This window comes from Genypterus blacodes, unplaced genomic scaffold (assembly GCF_046128005.1).
Source record: "Genypterus blacodes isolate CSIRO-AG114 ecotype Tasmania unplaced genomic scaffold, CSIRO-AGI_Gbla_v1 ptg000021l_1, whole genome shotgun sequence".
NCBI classification, from domain to species: Eukaryota; Metazoa; Chordata; class Actinopteri; order Ophidiiformes; family Ophidiidae; genus Genypterus; species Genypterus blacodes.
This window is the reverse complement of record NW_027466834.1, coordinates 7,798,742-7,818,951: the sequence shown is the minus strand read 5'-3', so window position 1 is coordinate 7,818,951 and position 20,210 is coordinate 7,798,742. Positions and strand designations below refer to the sequence as shown.

General features: G+C 41.1%; 1 protein-coding gene across 1 annotated transcript in view; it reads right to left on the bottom strand.

Annotated features, from left to right (window-relative positions):
- Positions 1-20,210, bottom strand: part of cdh13 (cadherin 13, H-cadherin (heart)) — a 220,585-nt gene that overhangs the window by 153,904 nt on the left and 46,471 nt on the right. Inside the window, exon 7 of the mRNA XM_076142035.1 lies at positions 7,568-7,779. Within this exon, the coding sequence (XP_075998150.1) occupies positions 7,568-7,779 (212 nt within the window). The remainder of the gene's footprint in view (positions 1-7,567; positions 7,780-20,210) is intronic.

Sequence of the window (20,210 nt, the reverse complement as noted above, 5' to 3'; positions counted from 1 at the left end):
TGTGTATGCAGGGGGCTGTTTGCGTGTTTACTGTATTCAATGGGGTTCCTGGCTGACAGCATTTCTGGCAACACTCTCACCCCTGTCAGGTTGACGAAGAGAGAACAGGTAGGAGTGAAAAAAACAAGGGATTTGTTTAAAGCACAATGCCAACACTCGGAAACAGAGAGGGCAGTGCCGCTGCCACTTGCCAATGACCAGACTCGGCCACTAAATGCCTCACCCCGCCGCCCCTGCCGGCCACAAAGGTCAGACGGGGCACAATGAGGCGGAAATCACAAACACAGCTCCACCAGAACAAACCAAAGATACACCAAGTGGTCCCAGAAATGGCCACTGTTATCAAATCCACTGGGGGGTGACCTTTCAAATGTCAAAGGCATATATCTAAAACTGCACCTGAGGCGATTAAAGAGAAAGCAGAGCTGAAACAACCTTTTATGTGTCTATAGACCACAATCGGTGGGGTGTGTATATATATGATTGGTTCACAATCGAGCGAATGGACTTTTAAGCCCTGCCCTGTGAAAATCCAGGCCATGTCTGAAAAGTAAAGGGATGACCACATCAATCCCATCGTACATAGGGCTCAGCTGTCTGATATTAGTAATGGAAGAGGAACTGAGAAGCAAACACACAACATGGGGTATTTTTACTGGAGTGTGGGGAATGGTGACAGCATGTGCCGGAGCGGCTAATCGGGAGAGGCAGGAAGAATCCTGGTGGCTTCTCCCAGGTCCTCTTTAACCATTTGCATCTCACTCGCATACACCCAGCAAGCAGGCCATCATGCAGCTGCTCTAGTTAAAACGATAACTGTAGCGATCGAGTGTTGCTCAATTCATTGACAGTTCCACACTAGTGAAGTGCAAAGGCTCATGGGAGTGTTGTTAATTAAGTAACACTTACTGTTTTAGTCTAGTTTATTCTTAGACATCTTAATTTGTGACGTTTCACCCATGCACACTGAATTAACATGATTGTAGAAGAGTACAATATTTATTCATTGTTTTCATTCTCTTTATGATTTTTTAATTGTATTTTATGTATTTTTTGTTATTTTATCTCATCATTCATTAGTGTTAACGATATTCCTCTTCTATTTACAATTTGAGAGAGATAAATACTTGGGTAAAATGGGTAATAAAAACTTAATCAAAAGCACTAAATAGGTCTATTTTTCACTCCTACCAAAGAGAGCTGCTCTGTGAAGTGAAACTCCCGGGCTGGAAATTAATCCTACTCCGGCCGTGGTGACAGGGGTTGCAGCTAAGATGGAACATGCTGTCAAATCCACGTCTTAACTGAGCTGAGATACGGTGGATATGGAGCCAGGGCGATGCCGCTTTTAAACCTATCAATGTTCTGCAGGTGGATCATGACGGCGAGCGCTATTGACAGCCGCGTGTTCAGCTGGATACAGACACGTCTGCTGCATTCAAGGATGGCTCAACCCGGGGTATTCTGGGAAAGATATCCTGTAGCCCTTCATTCTAGCCTCTCAACTCTCACCTTGCCATTCTTTCTTTTAGATCTCGCACACCTTGGTCATACCTTCAAAGAAAGTAACCATGAATCTTTAATGTGTACTGTGTAATGTATGAATACATAAATTATTGCCCAATCCACCCACCATGCATTCATTTATGACTCTGTCTGTCCCACTCTCTCTCATGATCACAAAGGGATTTCAGTGTCGTTGATAGCATCACATAAAACACATCATATACACGGACTCCTGAAAGCATGTGTTCAGACAGTATACAGACCATGTGAAATGCACATATGTGGTTGTGAGTGTGTGTGGGTTTGTGTGTGTGTGAGGGAGAGAAAGATAAAGCCCTTGTCACTGTCATCTGAGAGCAGAGTTACTGTGGCAGCAAAGTCACGTCCTTGTCCATTCTGCCATTTTCACTCTCGATGCTATATTGAGGAGTGTCATTACTCATTTCTGACAACGTGCCGGAGACCAGGTAGGAAATGGGGAATATCAAGGCCAGAATTGGGTAAATGGTGACAGCGATGCGCAGCCATTCTGTTTCAGATAAGCAAGTTGATAAGCAGGTACTCAGTCAGTTCTAATAAATGTGCAGTGCACTTTGTAAGTGCTAGTGTCAGCAGTAGGCCCCCTGTTATGAACAAACTAATACATTTACACACAACCTGCCATTGAATGTCACTCAACTTAGCGGCTTAAAACTCGGTAATAAAGAAGAAAGCAAACGTAAAAAATAAAAATCCTAGTCAAGCACATCCTTGTGAATTACTAAACTGAATGGGAACAGGCACACAAGGCTGATGTTTAATTAAAATGCTTCATTAGCTAAATTAATTAGCATCATTGTTTCAATATGTGTACATACTTATTCTAGTTGTGTGCCCATTAAGAATCATCCAAAGGTACATGATTTGAAACATTTGAACTGGTCTCAAACCCAATTGCTTATTTTCTTTGCTGAGCAACATTAGAGGAAACGTAGCTTCAGATAATGGTGTGGAACGAACAAACATTGTTTCAAAACGAATGGCTGGCCGGCTTCAGAAATGAAAATAACCAATAAGCATATACTGCATATGTACAGTATATAGCTGTTGGTAGATAGGTGTATTATCAAAACAGCACATACATCTTCATGTCAATATGGAATGGAACTCTGAATATATATGGAATGAAATGCTGATATACCCTTAATGACACCGACGTAAGTAGGACTATGTGGAATGAAACGCCAAAACATAGTATATCAAATGGAACTGGGAATTATACATAATATAAGGAATGGACTGACGATATACAGTCTATACATATTGCCGTATCTGAGCGTGTTCATGTGTTTGTGAAGGAGAATCAAAGGAAATGCAGTGCAAATGTTATGATCATCATTAAAGCATACAAGGTATCGTTAGGAGGTTCATTGCCAAATTACAGCTTTGGTATTTCTTTGTGATTAATGTGAAGCAAAACATTGTTGTAATGAGCACATGTTTATGATGCAGACCAAGCGTTTGAGTGTGGGAGTAAAGGGTTGTTTTCAATCTACTGTATATTAATGTTGCATACTGGGGGACACATTAGGTCTGTTATTTACTCTTATATCTGGAGTGTTTTTCACATTGTGCGTGTTCCCGGCACTGTGAAAACTGGCCACGAAAAGACGATATAGCCTGTGTGTGTGTCTCTCAAAGTGCACAGTGCACAGTTGCAGCATGAGAGATCAGAAGTCAATGTGGTTTTTCACAGTTAAGTTTCAAAATAGACTAAGAACATGGAAATCTATATAATCCGCACTCTAAGACTTTTGGCTTCCTTTACAGTGTACTCAATCCCAAACATTCAACCCAACACAAAATGGGTAATTTAGTAGAGCTTACACCATCGTAAAAGAAAATGGAGAACGGTGAGGAAAAGAGCCAAACAATAAACAAAGGGAATAAACAGAATTAGTAAATGGCAGCGGCAGAGCAAGCTATGTACAGATTGGAGTGAATAGGGGAGAGGAGGAGAGAGATTATTTGTGTGGTGTCACATAATGTGTGCCGTAGTGCTGTGGTAGCCAGATGTCACATCTTAGTCATCCCCCAACAGCCTTACTGAACACTGAGAGCTTTGTTAGGAGAAATCCATTTGCCACTACAGTACGAGGATTCTGCTCAGGATGCAATGTTACATTTCAATTCAGTGTGAGAAAATGGATGGAACACAACAAAAGCTAAATAAATAGTGTATTGGACTCAGATTATTTTTCCTCTTTATCAGTTGTAAACATTTGAATGGTGCCTGTTCTTCCCCTGAAGGCAAGAAAATGCTTTCCGAACACAAGCAAAACACATAGAAAGTCCATATCTTGGTGCATGCATTTGTTAAATTGAAATGCATTCTTCCATTAATTCACGTATTGATCGGCCACAAAAAAGGGGGAATAAATTACTCTTTGAATTCAGAGTTTTGCTCATAATAGGAATAATTCATCAGGCACTTTTCCCCCTCTGGGCTTCTGTTACAGCAAACTAGCAGCTCACACAAAGGAATTAAAAAACGATTCCCTCTACCTTCACTCACAGTCATTATCAATTATCACAAGCCAATACTTTCTGCCATAATATCATTTGTTTTGCCAATAAAGTCACCATGGAACATTTCCACTGAGAGTTAGGGCGAGAACAAGGGGGGAATAAAGAAAGAAAATGTGATGTTGAGGAAACTTACAGGAAAGAAAGTTGCACTGTGATTAAGTAATTGAAAAACCATTAAAGCATCGTCAACGCCAATTGACAACTACAACTTAGAACTTGGCGACCTGGGGCTTTAGTATCCTTTAACCAATAGCGTCTGAAACCCCTTTTCCAGCTGGGGCTGCATCTGACAAAATTTTTAAATTTCCGAAACGAACAAAGCAACAGGCACACCCACTTCTGCAGACCGGCAGATCACGCTCCAGAGCCCCGCCGCGCAAATTAAGTAATATGCACAAGCGAAACACAGGAGGGATCATCTCCCTCATATGTTTCAGAGATCTTCATCCCAGCCGGACAGCAGGAAAGAAGGGGAAGGGAATAAAGGCTATGTTGCTTATTCTGTCTTTTGCCTAATTCATGAGCTCGTGTGCAGTAAGACAGAGACATTAACGTATTCGGGACACAGCAGAGAAACCAGAAATATCCCCTGATGCACCTTGATGATGTTTCACAAGAGGAAGAGAAAGATTTTAAGACAGGGAAAATGTGTCTAATATATTCAATACAATAATCTTTTATAACTATGATCACATTTCTAATCATTTGGTTGCTGAGTGAATGTTGACTAAAACAGAATGCAGTATTTGCTCTCCTCTCACCTTCATTTCCCTTCCTGTGATAATACTTTTGGATCCTGGAAGTATCTCAGGAAGTGTGCGTCTTTGCATGGGTGGATGATGCGTTTATGTGTTGTCGATTAGTAAAGCTGGTGCAGGACAAATCCAATGGTGCACCCGTCAACCTCGTTATACACATGAGGGCACATTTCCAAATGTACGGGACTAAAAAATGTTGGTTGAGAGGATCACAGTCAGTTTATGGTACCACTAACATTGGTTAGCGATGTAGTATAGGTTATCTTTTGCATTTAATCTTTTCAGAATGTTCTAGATGTTTCATGTCATTGAACACCAATTCTCTTCCAATTTAGTATTTTCACATTGTACCGTTAGATGGGTTAAAATTCGTTAAAGTAATCCACCAACGAGAGAACACAACACAGCAAAACACACCACGTTTTGGGTAGTGAGCACACAGAGAATGGACCACGGGGTCACATCAGTCACACGTCGCTCCACCTCCCACATGCCAACTTGCCAAAAAAACTAATTCACTTACATTCTCTGTGACTTGCCAAGGTAACACCCATGGACCGGCTAACCAAATAAGTGATGCGGCAACAAACTAATGAGAGGCACATGATATTGAATGGGGATGGGGACAGTCATTAAGCTTTGGGCTGGAGAAATGATACCAGCGGGAAACTGAGTGCTGCAATGGAGAAGACAGATGATCTGAGAGGGGATGGAACCGGCAATCCCCAGAAACAACTTCTAATCCACTTAGGGTATTGGCACGGAACAGACAGGGAATTGAGCTACATGATGTATATGAAAGCGCAATGATGAAGTTTGTTCAAGTTTGTTCAAGCGGTCAGATGTATGTATTAAACGTAAATTTGAAAAACGTTTTTGTTAACTCAATATTCTTACATCGATGCATGGAATGTCTAGCAGCTGAGTCAGAGCACAGATGGAAGTCTTTCATAAAACCAGTAACCTTTTCAGGAACTCTCAGACTCTTTGCACCTCAGGAACTTTATTGTTTTAGTTTTAGCTGTGTGGAGCTCTCCAGATAAACCATTGATTTTTTGGGGGGAAATCCTTGCGTTTAGCTTGTTTTTGTACAAAATGGAGTAAAACTCTGACTCTAAAAATGTTACATCTACCAGAATTCTGAATTACTCATGAGAGACAGAGATGAGAAAGAAAAATCAATGAAACAAGACGAACGAAAACATTAATCACAATAGACGACCTGGCAGGAACAGTTGGAGCACTGAGCAAGTATAATGCAATCTAAGAGACACTATACATGAAGTGTTGTGTTTGTGCTTCTATGACACAATTGTAGCAGTGTACACAACATTTGCACTTCTTTCCATGAGCCTTACACGTCATCCCTGCTCCAGAAAGTTCTGGCTCCGAATGTGGTTCTGAATCCTTGGAGTGAAAGCCCCCTGCTGTCTGAGCATGTGTGAAATTCACTGTCCAATTTTTTTCTGGTGTCAAGATTTCACTTCAGGGCTAAATACTGCCCAAATGAAAGTGGGACAAGTGCCTCTTTTGAGGAGTAAATATTTTTAAGTGTCAGTAATCTGACTCAAACATCCCTCACCATCAAACATTAATAATTCCATTGGTTTAGGATCAGTTTCAGCTATGGCCATCAGGTTGCTGTCGCCATCTGCAGCAGTGCTAGAGACTGACACTGTCGTGATGGCAAAGATATGCTTGTCGGTTTGGCAGATCACACCAGCAGCTGTTCCCTGGTCTCTGCCTGCGGCTTTCATGTTCCCTTTTAGTGAACACTTTTAAATCTAACCCATCTCTTTTCGCTTCTTGTGCAGTTCTCAAGGAGGATGTAAAATCATTCGCCTTCTCTCATCTCCTTCCATATGTCATCTTTAAGTCTGACTGTGACAGACACCATTTCTGCTTCAGAGCAGTACTCTAGTTTTCCTTTTTGTTTGACTGCCGCCGTGTGTGTTAGGCTACATTTATTTCTGCTTTGCTCAAGTACTTTCCCCACATTTTTCAAATGCTTGTTTTGTTGAAAAAAATGGTGGCTGTGGGTGTTCCCCATTGCCTAATATGGCACATCTGATGTGAAACAATTATGGCAATTCATGATAATTACGATCCTGTGAATGTGCTTTGCATTTCTAAGCAAGTAGGAATCATCAGCAGATGCATGTGAATGTGGCCAACATGATTATTTATGCAAAATAATTCACAAAGGTGTCAAAACTGAGACGCGACCGGGTGTTTTTGTTTAATTTCCTTTGATTAGAGGTCAAGCATACCACCTTCTTTTGTATCTTCAATGGAAGGTATAAATAAACCGTCTCATAGACCCTCATCTTGCCTTATCCACTAACATTTCTGTTTGTTTGCCACAGTTTCTTATTTTTCTGAGTTAGACTTAAAAATGCATTTATCTATATGTTCCGGATCTATTTCTATTCAAGTCCTCCCGCTGACTTAAGACAGATTTTGACACAATTAAAAAAGGCATACAAGTCGACTTTGCTTCATTCGGACTTGAGCTTTTTGACTTAAAAATTATACAATTACACAACTATAAAGTATTTTATATATATATATAGATATAAAATATAAGGTTAACAAATTAATAAAAACCATTATGATTTGTTAAGGACTTGAACACATTAATAGCCAGTTGGGTTAACGTTCTAATAACCTGCAAAACATTGACTTGATTCACAAACACTCACTCAAACACGTACAAAAAAGCAATAACTGCTCACCCTGAGAGCGTGAGGAGACTGAGCCGGCAGTCCACTGATGTCAAGCTGTGCCATGTCATCTGCATATGCACTGAGCCCGTGGATGAACAGGATCGGCGCGGTGTACAGGATGTCCTGCTGAGGAACCAGATTCAGATACTCATCGACGTAGAATCTGGGGTCGGACACCTCAAACGTCACATCCGCGTCACCCGCACAATCGTCAAACTCAACTGTAAGAAACAGAGCGAGAAGATGTTATGACATATTGCTGTGAAAAAAAAAAAACATTTTCTGCCACATTTCTAAAATATGCCATAGAGGAACACATCAGCTATAAAGACAAGATGTAAACAGATGCCCCACAAAAAGAGAATAATGTTCTGAGGGCCTCTGTGAGGTAAGATACAGAAGTCATTGATCCCTGTGTACACATCCTATCTCTGTATGCTGTATATGACAAACCGCATAGGTTGCAGAGCATTGGAGGTTCACTAATGTGACTTCCCTTTGCCTTTTGCAGGGCTGCTGTGAGGAGCAACTACGAGAAGAAAGTATTATGGTACAGAGAAAGGGTCACTTTTGAGTTCAGTGAGCATGCACACAGATGTAAGAACCAGTTTGGTCTGACTGAGGGAGATAGCGCCAAAGACTTCCAGCCTTTATCCGTTCTGATCATGTCTATCCCCTCTTTATCTCTCCCACAAACTCCCCCTCTGCACAATCTTTCTCTGCCCAACTCGTGTTGCCCCCCCACCCTCAGCCCTGATATACCATCCTTCTCCTTCACTTCTTCACCTCCCCTTCCTGTGATGCTGCTTTTGGATCCAGGGGGGTAGTATCTCAGGAAGTGTGCATGTTTGCATGGGTGGATGATGTGTACATGTGATGCCGATTAGTAAAGCTGGTGCAAGATAAATCCAATGGTGCATCTGTCAGACTCCTTCTGCACATACAGGCACATTTGCAATGTCTCCAAGGGTTTGTTTCAGACATATGCTGGGTTTATTTTTAATTCTTTTCGAAATAAGAGTTGCAAGACAGAAAGAAAATGTACATGACCAAAGAAGTTAGTTGAAGAATGATAGAGTTCATGGTGAAAATGGCAAAAACTGAAATGAAAAAGATGTTTTTCCGATCCTCTAGGGCTGCGAGGACATCGAGACAATGGCCTACACGTTTTTATCCATTATGGATGTGATCCTCTGTGCTCATGACCAACTGGAGGAATTTATTCACAAAAGATGTAGAACTCTTTCATGTCAAAGTTCTTTTCACACTGGGAAATGAAGGGCCATATTTCCACAGAAGAAGAAATTAGTTTTGAGCTCATATATACCAAGTTTCTCAGAACAGCCTGTCAATCTGCAGGGCCTCTCTCAAGATAAGAAAAGCTGCTGTCTTTACCGCTTGAACCAAAAGTCTTTGCTGAGGAACCAGTCCACTGAAGATGAAACCAATACCTCAGCAGGATTCAGGATGGAGTATTCGAACCATGCCAAAACAAGTGGTGTGTTTATGCGGTTATGGTTATATATTATTTTAATTAAAATGGAATTCATAGGCATGTCTCAGCCAAAGCCAAACATGCCTCAATAATTGTGAAACAGAACCTGTGCACAGATATGGGGGAGAACATGGAAACCCCACACAGAAGAGGCCAGGGACTGTCTTCAGTTTGAAAGATCCAGACCAAATTGCAGTGACAAATAAATCTGATATTTCCATCTAGATTGGTGCATTATTTGAAACAATATGTCCTCCTTTGATCATGTCCGGCCCTCCACTATCAAACCAACAAACAAATGGTTAAAATATAGTTTGTAGCTCTTCAAGCTCTAACTGTTATAATCATGTTTTTCAGCAAAAAGAGAAAGGAATTTGTTTCCACATGTGTGCGTTTGTTTATCTTTCATCCTTCAGCAGCCTCCACACCCTTTCCTGTGCCAAAGCTGCAGATATGTGTCCATTTACAGCTTCAGTCTTCCCTGTCCATCTTCAATTACCTTAGCACCAAGTGAAATGGGAAAAGCACATGACTAGTATTGCATGACTATGCAATCAATAGAGTTGCGTTCATCAAAGAACGCATTCAGCGCCCTTAACCTCAGGAACTGGTTAGTGGCTCCTTATTTTTCGCTCCCGACTACAAACATTATAAGATCTTCCCACTGGATAGTATCTTTTTTCCGTCAGCTGAAGGAGAGGGGCAGAATAAAAGACTGTAGACGCAAGACGTAAACAAGAGAAATGGAAAAGGAAGAAATGAAAGGAGCGGCTACAATGGACACAGAGAGAGAGAAAGTCAACAGCCTTCTCTCGAGGGAAACAAGCCTCCATCTCCATATTCAACTCTCACTCCTAAGCCAAAGCATGAAAGATTTGTTCATTTCCATTCCCATTACAAACCTCAGATTTATTTCAATAACATGGACGCGCTCTTTAGAGCCGGCAAATTGCAGCGCCAAACAGTGTCAGTGGCATTTCAAAGGCAGCCAGACAGTGTTTGATGTAATTGTAATGTTGTCAGGTTTGGAGGGGGGGGGGGGGTTTTCAGGGAGAGAGAAAGTGAGCTGGCGGCTTTGAAGTTAGGCAAAAATGACGGCGCGACTTAGCCCACTCACCACCACCTCCCCAAAAGACCCACTTTCTGTCTTATGAGTGCTGGCTCAGGGTTGAAATAACTGCACACGGCATGGATTATTATGGCAAAATCCCGTACTGATGACTCAAGAGGAGAGACATGAGCAGCCGCAACCCTAATTTTCTCACAGGCCTCATATTCAAGTTTCTTTCAGGCCAGAATCTCCCGGGGAGACAGTGAATGGCAAATAGTTCCGGAAGCTTGATCACAAGGGCCACGGCGAATTTGGCCTTCCGTCAGCTATTATGCCGATTCAAAAGTTCTTTCAAGAACTTGCTTATTAGAATAATAAAATCCACCAAATGATTTAAATAAGTTTTTACTGTAAATCCACATGAATAAATGACAAAATAATCAAACCAAGGAACCTTTGTTGCCCTTTTTTGGTTTGTTTTTTTACAATTTCACATTCTGATGATGTTCATACTAAGGCGTGGGCACTGTACTGCGTTGAGGCAATGATGCTTAATCAGTGTATGAGGGAAGGAAGGGGAGGAAATTCACGCAGAGATTGCCTGGGCCAATTATGAATCATTTGACAGTTTAAATGCTTCAGTAAATCCATTTACAATGGTGTAATCCGTTACAGCAATCCTGATGTGCGCTTATTTCATTCTGATTAAATGTTTGTGTGTACGATCCGAGTTTCACCATGCATGTCACAATCCTGATCAAATTCACTACCTCCCTAAAATATCCATTTATATTAGACGTTTGCTCCATTCTTTCTGTCGGCAACATAAACTATAACCCCACCCACCCAACACACAGAAAAGCTTTGCCTTAAGATGTTTTGAAGGCATTTTTCAGTCTTGTAAGTAAATGTCAAGTCTCGATGATAGGAAAGATGGTAATCAGCGACGTAATCTCCAAGGTAGCAGCACGGCTTTGTCTGAGCTGATAGCTGCTGTGTCTAACCAAACGGTGTACTCGGGCCATGAGAAAGGCTCAGAATACGAGACACAAATAATCACCTGGCGTTACAGGGGAGGCTGTGTTGAAAAATGTATTAACGTGGCGAATTGCATTTTATCCCACAATTTTCTGTCACAGCACACAGTGTTCAGGCGTAACAAGGCGCAGAGTTTTCATCTGGGGTGATAACATTTTGATGAATTTTTGGCAACTTGAGAGCCCTGATGGTAGAATCTTTCATCTGGGGTTTTAAAGGAGATTAATCTCCACCACCACCTCTGTCTTTACTTCTGCTTCAACCTAACCCATCAACCATTCATGCCAGTAAAGTGTGCATGTCAGACAGACTGTTGATCACATGGGAATGCAGAAACGTGTTGAAAATGTGAACCGTGCAAGCAAGCATGTGGTATATTCTGATGTCACTCGCAACAGGGAAATCATGCTTTTACAATTGTGCGTCTACAAAATCCACAGAGGTGTGTCTATGTCAAGGTAAATGTGTTCTACGGTCCTTTGATTTATTGCAACGTCCACTCTATTCCAGACTGAAGGCAGTTAACCTACAGATAAATACAAACTGAGACAGGATCACACAGTTCTCTGATTGGCTGTTAAAATGCAAAGGCAACATATTTCAGGTACATCTATCCCACACACATTGACAAACCGTTGCTGTGCTTCTCTATTGTGTTTATACGCAAGTAGGTGCGCCCAATCACTCATACATTTCATAGCTCATGTTTACTAATGCTGCCCAAGAATAGCAGCTTTTTTTTAAATCCTCAACAGTACTGTCAGTGTGAGATGAAACATCTTCATTTCCAACTCTACTCTGACCACAATAATTAGCATTCAGTGTTTGTTCAGTGATGTTTCTTTCTTTTTCAGGGGGTGTGTTCTGTCATGATGCAAACTTCTTTTTATTTCAGCTTACAGAAAATGAGTGGGTAATTACAAACACACACAAACTGTGCTCTCTGATTGTCTGCGCAAATGAAAGTACTTTAAAATGTCACTGTCAGCATACGCCCTGAGCATAATCCTGTATTTGTTATTGTATTTTCTTTCTATCGTCACAAAAAAAACCTCACTCACTAAATGTACAATATAATTTAAGCAAGTAGTGCTGGCATTCTTCAAATTATTTAATTCAAGTTCAGAGATTGCAGTGAATCACCAGCTTAGACGTGTGTCGGAGCCGATTATGATAAGCTGGCACTCAGAATAGATCAGTCACTAACAGCTTAAAAACAGACTTGAAGTCATGACGCAAACCTGGTATCTTATTTACATTAGAAGCTTGCTGCTATAGCCTTCAGTCTGCAGGTGGGTTGAGGTTTGTGTTTGTAAGATACAGGATGAGAGTAAAAAAGAGAAAAGAGTAGCGAGCAAGTGAAAGAAAGAAAGAGTGAGTGTAGTGAAATGCTGAAGGCCAGCCTACTGCTTAGGTCATCCCGTCTTTTTTATCGAAGCAGGGACATCCACCACCACAACACACCTACACACATTGGACAAAATAATGACTAGTGTCCACAATTCTATTGCAATCAAATAAAGCTGACACAAGAGATCATATATATGGGATATAATGGAAGGACAACCAACACCATGTGAACTATCAAATGGATCACCAGGTATCTAACTGTTAGTGCAGTTGTGTACGAACATGTCATGAAAGGCTGCGATAGATGCTGCTGTGGCAAACTGTGGAGATATAACACACACTCACACAGGATAGGAAAGCTCTCCGTGGTGGGCAGCATAACTGATGACTTTGATGCGGCTCCCTGCAGATGTTAGAATATGAAGCACAGGTGGAACTGCAGCTGCAACACAGAGTAGCAGTGCTCCAAAGACACTTGGGTGTCAGAGCCAGGGCCTGCTCCAATGCTGTGCTATTGTATTTTTGGAGACGCCGTTTCAGTCAACAGCCGTGAGGCATCGACATTACATGAATACATGAGGCCCTCCTGCACAATAATCAAACCTTCTCAGATCTCTTTAGATCCTGGGGAGTTTGTGTTGTCTCTCATAACACAGCAGGTTTTCAGCAACTTCGTGCTCTCAACAATCTCCCCACTCAAGTCATTTATAATTTTGATCACTTTTTATTCGTTATCCCGCTGCTACAGCCCACAAAATCACAAAAAATGTTCCTACTTCCACCCCCCACCAGTACATAAAAGATGCCCCTAAAAGATGTTCTATTGCTCTTTGGGCACCATCCCAAAGTTTGTTTCTAAATGTTTTTTGTGCAAAAGTTTTCACAACAGTTGTGATTTAAGATGGAGAAATTGCGTCCAGGTATGCGAGCGTACGCTTTATAAATCTGATTTTTTTTCTTCACATTCGCCATTTCTCCATTCCCATCTTACACAATGATTTAGTTGGGATTCAAAGCATTGTTTTACAAATGAGGCAAAGGGACTCAAACACATCTCATTACTTGTTATGAGGAAACATTGCCAGTATGCTGTGCTACCTACTCTGTAGATCAGTATCGCATCAATCTCCCCTCTCTCTCTAGCTATCCATCCAGTATTACTGTATTTAGTAAAGGAAATGTTCAACTTTGACAAACCAAAGCAAACAAGACAGAAGATTGAGCTTATTGGATTTTAACAAGGTTCTCTGCCATAATTGTAATGCGCATTTCCCCTGATGAGCTGCAGCACTTTTGCTCATAATCCCTCGCCTTCATCAGGATGCACAGTGGTCTATCCGTCACTAGCACTTACAAATTCAAACCCACGACAAATCTCATAGGAGCAGATTTGTCTTTTGACCTGAGATGGCTGGAACAGGAAATTATACTTGTTGCAGTGCTCCATTTTTGACCGCAAATCCGGGCATCATCCATATGCTTCAGATCAGGTGTAGTGTCAGGTTGAAGTGAGCCAATGTGTCAGCATATTTCAGTCGCCATAAAATCGCTGTAGAATGCTCATAAGCACAAGAGTGTGCAAAAATGATGACCTACATTTCCTAAAATAATTGACTTGTTTCATCAGCGGCCCAGCCACTCAGTCTGTGAAGAGACAAAGCCACTTGAGCTCTTCACACCAAATGCTGCGCACACACACGCTACAACATAAATACACAGACCAAAACACTGACAGCATCAGTAAACATTCCGCTCGCATCTCCGCACAAGCTGGAATTGTTTTGAGCCCAAAGCTTTACAGGTTTACAGCTGCTTCAAAATGATATACAAGTTATTGTTCTCGTCAACCTGTGTTTGTGAGTAGAAGTATCATTGCAGTTGAGCTGCACCGGGTCTTGCTTGACAGGGTTAACCACTGCAAGAGATCTGAAGTGTTATTTTAGCACCATAACAAACTGCTTCCCATGTGTTTGTTTGTGTGGAATAGCGGGAGGCTTTGAATCCAACAGGATCAGAACAGTGATAGTTGATGGTTAATGATAGTAAGGCTATAGCATAGGTACATTACACAACCTTGTCAGCAAACCAAATATGTTTCATGATTAATAAATGAAAAAGGAAAAATAAGTGATCAGATACTAATTAAGAACAACTCAACAATTTCCCAGTTAAGGATTAATAAAGTATCCATCTATCTATCTATCCATCTATCTAAGTAAGTCATTAGCAGAGAGTCTATGGCAGCCACTTCCACAGTGCAACAGGGTTAAGGTTCCTTTAAAATGAGGCACAACAGCCATCTTAGAAGTTCATCACATGTCTGAGCAAGTGGGGAATCTTAGACAGACTGTACAATTTGTTTGACGCTTGTCACATTGAGTGATGATTGCCTGGTGAATTGCAGCTCGATGGCAGACGGAAGCCTCCATATGTTCAGCAAGCGCCTTCATGCAGTTCATCGACTACCATCAAAACTTGGAAAACTTTTCCCAAAGTAATAGTTTGATAACTGGATATTTCGCAGCGTGTTTCTCTGTGTTAGAGTGTGTGAAAACGGAACAAAACAGACACACTCAACGCACAAGTAGTTGAATGAAGTTTACACTGCTCTCTGATCTCAGTATGGTGAACATGCCTGTCTGCTTCTCTCAATCTCTCTCTCTTCTCTCGGCATGGAGGACGGCATATATTCTTCACATCACTGTTAAAAACCAACAATTGAACGGCGTGAATGGAATGGAACCAATTTAGAATGATTGATTTTGACAATAGCAATGCCAGATAGGATAATTGGGATTTTTGTTTAAAAAAAAAAGTGAAATAGAACAAATTGTAGCTATTTAAATCTTGCCTAACCAAAAATGTAGAAATATTGAATGATCTTGACATCAGTCCTTAAATGTACACATCTGGGGCTCCTCTGACAGTTAATGAGATGAAGTGGACCAGAAGCAGGGGTCAAGCAAGCTGACCCTCTGATGGCTTGTATGGCTCTGTTCCAGCTGTGGCTGGTCAGACGTGAGGTGTTGTTGGCGACTTGGAAGTGACTTTGCAGAGATGTGTCAATCAGTTGAGATGTTTGACAGAGTCCACTGCAGAGCTGGAGATGTGTTTTTTTCCTGCACCATTGCCTTGAGATGTCCTTCTCTCAGGCGTGGCAGATGTTGTATCCAACAGACTGTCTAAAAGACACATCTGTTTTTGACTTTCTTCAATATAATTCTGACAAAGTTGTTTGAAACAAACCCCTAAAAATTTGGCATCCGTGTAATAATCAGAGTATGCCACATCTGGTTACATACGGCATTTGTAGAAAGGATGTTTTAAGAAAGAGGGAAGACCGATGATTCCTCAATTATTCTGTTAAACTGTATTAACACATGCAATGCATCAATATTTTATTACTAATCTATCCTTTGCCATCATCAAAACATGCATTTAATGACATCAATCAATTCAGAATGACTGCTTAGAAAGTCGATTATGCGGAAATGTTACTCCACAAAAGGGAAAACAGGTATGAGACCATTCTCATTTCTAGATGTTTAAAGCTATAAATAATGTATTTAATAATTTTATATCCTTATCCATCATACAGGGTGATGCCAACTGAATGGCTAGCTACTGCGACAGGACCTCCGAGCCATAGAAGATCGTCAGTGACACACTTGTTCCCGCCATCCGAGTGTCGTTTATGCTTATGCACTTTGCATGTGTGAGAAAATCATCAGATGTATGGCAATGAACAGTATAGATTGACTTCATTTGGTGCTTCCCTGAGCAGTGCATGTGCAGCATGTGCGCAAAAGTGTGTGTTTCACAACGCTTTTAAAGGTATTTCTTGTCAAAGCAGAAGGTGTCATATTTGCCAACCCACTTCACCTTTTAAGTATAACAGGTAGAAAACTTACTTCCAGCAGCACTAGCAACCTGTCAATCAAACCACTCCGCTCAAAGGAAACAGAAATACACAGCTCGATAAGCACAAACAGACGCACTCGCACACATCTTTGCACTCACGTGTACAGTATGCTGGATAAACACACCTAAATGCACACAAAGGCTGACACAAGCATTGAGCGACGCATTCAGGCGATTGTGCGGATCAATAAGCTTTCAGGAAGCCAATAACACCCAGGTTGAGAGATTCTGGCCAAGTTACTCAGCACTTTTCTTGGCTACTCATAGGGAGCCATACTGGGCCTTTGGCCAAAACACAAGTGCCAAAAAAGAAGCATATGGGTAAGTGGGAAAACTTTTGACACAAAGTAATTCTGTCACTTCTATGACAGTACTCACCATTATCTCCTCGGCCTGTGCACAGTACACTTGAAAGTCTGTGTGAAGGTCCTCTGGCGGTAGGAACACTTAAAAGTGCACCGTCAAAGTTTTTTAAAGTTTAAAGGTTCAAGCTTTCAAAAAACATTTTGGACGTCTGCACACAGTCAGTGTTTTTGGACATACTGTAAAAGTTAATGTGTTGATATATTAAGAAAAAGCCCTTTGCTATCAACTCAGTGTTCTATAAAGTGTTTTTCTCATGTTATCACTCTTAACTACCCGTCAGTGCACATATGCAGTATCAAACACAGGGATGAAGAGGCACCATCAAACAATGAGAAAACACATCTGCAACCAATATGAGAGAAGCTCGAGAATGGCCTCTGACACAGCATATAGCGTTCGTCGAGGGAGATGCAGAATCTCAATAAGCCGCTACAGCAGAGGCGACTCAAACTACAAGGAATCAAATTCACAATAATGGCTCTAATTTCAATAGCCCCGGGCTGAATTCTTCTATGCTACAGAAAGTGGATCATACAATCATAGAATGTTTGTGACCTGGATGTCAAGCTTTCATTTAAAGTAGAAGAACTAGATTTTGACAACCTATAAGCATCATTACAAATTTACTGTGAAATAGCCAATAAACCATTAAGAGAGAGCTATGATGCAGGTACATTTGTTTGAGACAATAAAAGAAACAATGGGCCACATTTGATGGCTGCCCCGCGCACCTGCTGACGTATTCAGTACTTACAGACTACAGTATCGGTACAATGCACATGTGAGGGGATCACTATGTGATTTTAAACCTGCATCAAACCGCCAGCCAAACCTGATTGAGAAAATGTTCAGCAGCGGGGATAATACACCGCCGACAAAGGCATGCCATGCAGACTGTTGTTTGACAGAGGATTAAACTAAAAAAGAATTAAGACAAGGAAGGAGTGTTAAGAACGAAACAGAGGTGTTGTCTCGCAACACACACACACATAGCTCTGTTCAAACTCTGAACTTTATGAATTTGTTGGACGAGATATACTTGGTTTGGTCACATTTGAACTAAACACAAAATCTGGGAAAATCTTAAATGGAATTTAGGAAAAAAACAAGTTAAGCACTGGCCTCTACCCACCACTACATCATTTATGTATCATATGTATATACTTTGGTATACTCTGGGAGAAGTAAAATAAAATAAACACTCAATCATTCAATGACATCATCAATGACAGCCAAAGCAAAACATGACAAATTGTAACTTCTACTGACTTTTTTAATACATTCATATTTGAAGCAACAAATGCACTGAATGTTTCAGAGCTTGTTCCTAGCTGCTGCAAACTGATCTGACTGACTGTCTCTGATGATTTCAGCCATCTCGTAACAATAATAAGCCAGTGCTTGGTCAGAAAAAACGATATATTAATCTTGACAGTTAATATCTGCTTGTCAAAATCTGCTGTCTGCATTCCTTCAAAGCTGCAATTAAAAACATGTTATTAATTCATGAACGCCATCTTAGTCAACAGCCTCTGCATTTAACTAAATGGGGTTGTTTTATTTTTCATTGCAAGAGTGCTGGGATTTGCATCTGGAATGGCCAGACTTACATTAAGTAGGTTGGGCAGAGCTGAGACATTAATATATGGTTTAAAAAAAGAAAGAAATGAGATATGTAGAGAGAGAACGATGAAGTATTGCCAATTGCACCATGATTGCAGATGGGGCCTTGGCACCAGTGTCCCTGTGCCCTGCTTGTCCTGTGATTGCAGCCTCTACAGGCAGCCACTCAGGGCCACTAATGCCAGTTTGAGTGCCAGTGGACTGAGATGTCAGTTCACAGCTAGGAGCAGGTGCTCTGTAACAACGGTGAGACATCCCACTGAACGCTTTACAAGCTGAAAACAAGACAGCACTGCTATGCTCTGCTGCTATTGCAAACATATGTTAGTATCACTAAAGCATAAATACAACTAATCAGATATCAGCATATCCCTTATTTAAATGTGAAATTAACTCATGGAATGTATTCACCCATAGCATCTTTTGAGTAGTGCCAAGTACAAGTCGGATTTTTAGAGAGAAATGTTGCTGGCAGTGCACTTTTATTCGGTTCACGCTCCAGCGAAATCCTTCAGTATCTTTATGGCAAGGAGCAAGCAGCTCACTTTTGATATAGCTTGTGAGATAGGCGGTGTTGAGGTGCTCAAATTAATGCTGAACCTTCTAATGACATAAACACTGTATTCTCTTCTATCCTAAGCCTGCAACAAGGACAGGAATTCTACTGTATGTAGTCTGTGCCGCCCAGCTAGAATGTAAATAGCATTAAGAAAAGGAACCTCCAACCTATGTGTGAAATTTTGTGAGTATTAGTTGTCTAACTTATTGACTGCACTGATTGATGAGTCCGTCTTCATATGATAAATTAAGAAAGACATAATGCATTCCTCATTTAGGGTGTTGAAAGAATTTTACGATCACGTCATTGATCACTCAACCCTGGAAATAAAACTCCAGGGTTTTATGTCATTGACATAAAATAAATGACAATATGGCTCAAAGATGTCTCTAAATAAGATTCATACAGAAAGATAAAGTGATAGTGACCATGGTATTGTGGCATTTAGGCGCTAATGATTAGATATCGGCCACAAAATGATTTGCTAAGACTTTCAGCTTTACATACCATTCTCCCTCTCCTCTCTGCTGCCTTTGCCATTCCCTCCCCCTTACTATCTACCATGAGCCTCCAGTCATAGGCTGACCCACATATGAGTTAATGTAGCTGTGGGCCAGACATGTCCACTAGGGACCCACCTGGAATTGTCTTTTTCTTGGCTCAGTCATCACTAAACCCAAATATAAACTACAATACATATTTGTGCAATGAGGACACGTATGTATAACCACCCGCCCGCCCATTCACATTATACACACATACGTACTTGCATACCCGTATGAGCAATGGCCTTTCCTTTAATTACAGTCATTTGTCAAAGGCACACCTTGATTTATGGTCAAATTAAAAATACACCGGAAAAGAAGCTGCAGGTTCTGGTGACTCTGGATACAGAGAGTGATTAATGCTTTGCCATTACAGGCGTGAAAGTGGCATGATCCGAATATGCACCCTGCCATGCACAGAGAAGTGAAAGCGCAGACCAATCCATGCATCTAGTCTCTGGGTGACATTCTAGCCTTAGGCTGCACTTAAGGTGGTGTTTGGTCGAGTTTGTGTTGGTACGAGGAGAGCACAGGGCCGGATGGTGCTAAAATTAGGAAGTGGAGCAAAGCAGAGCTTTTCTTAAAGTTTCCACTTACGTAAGCCGGACTTGAATATACAGCATCTCCTAAGTTCATCGTCAAGCAGAAAATATTGCTTCTTCCCTGCATTCAAAAGACTCCATCACAGGCAGACAATTGGGTCA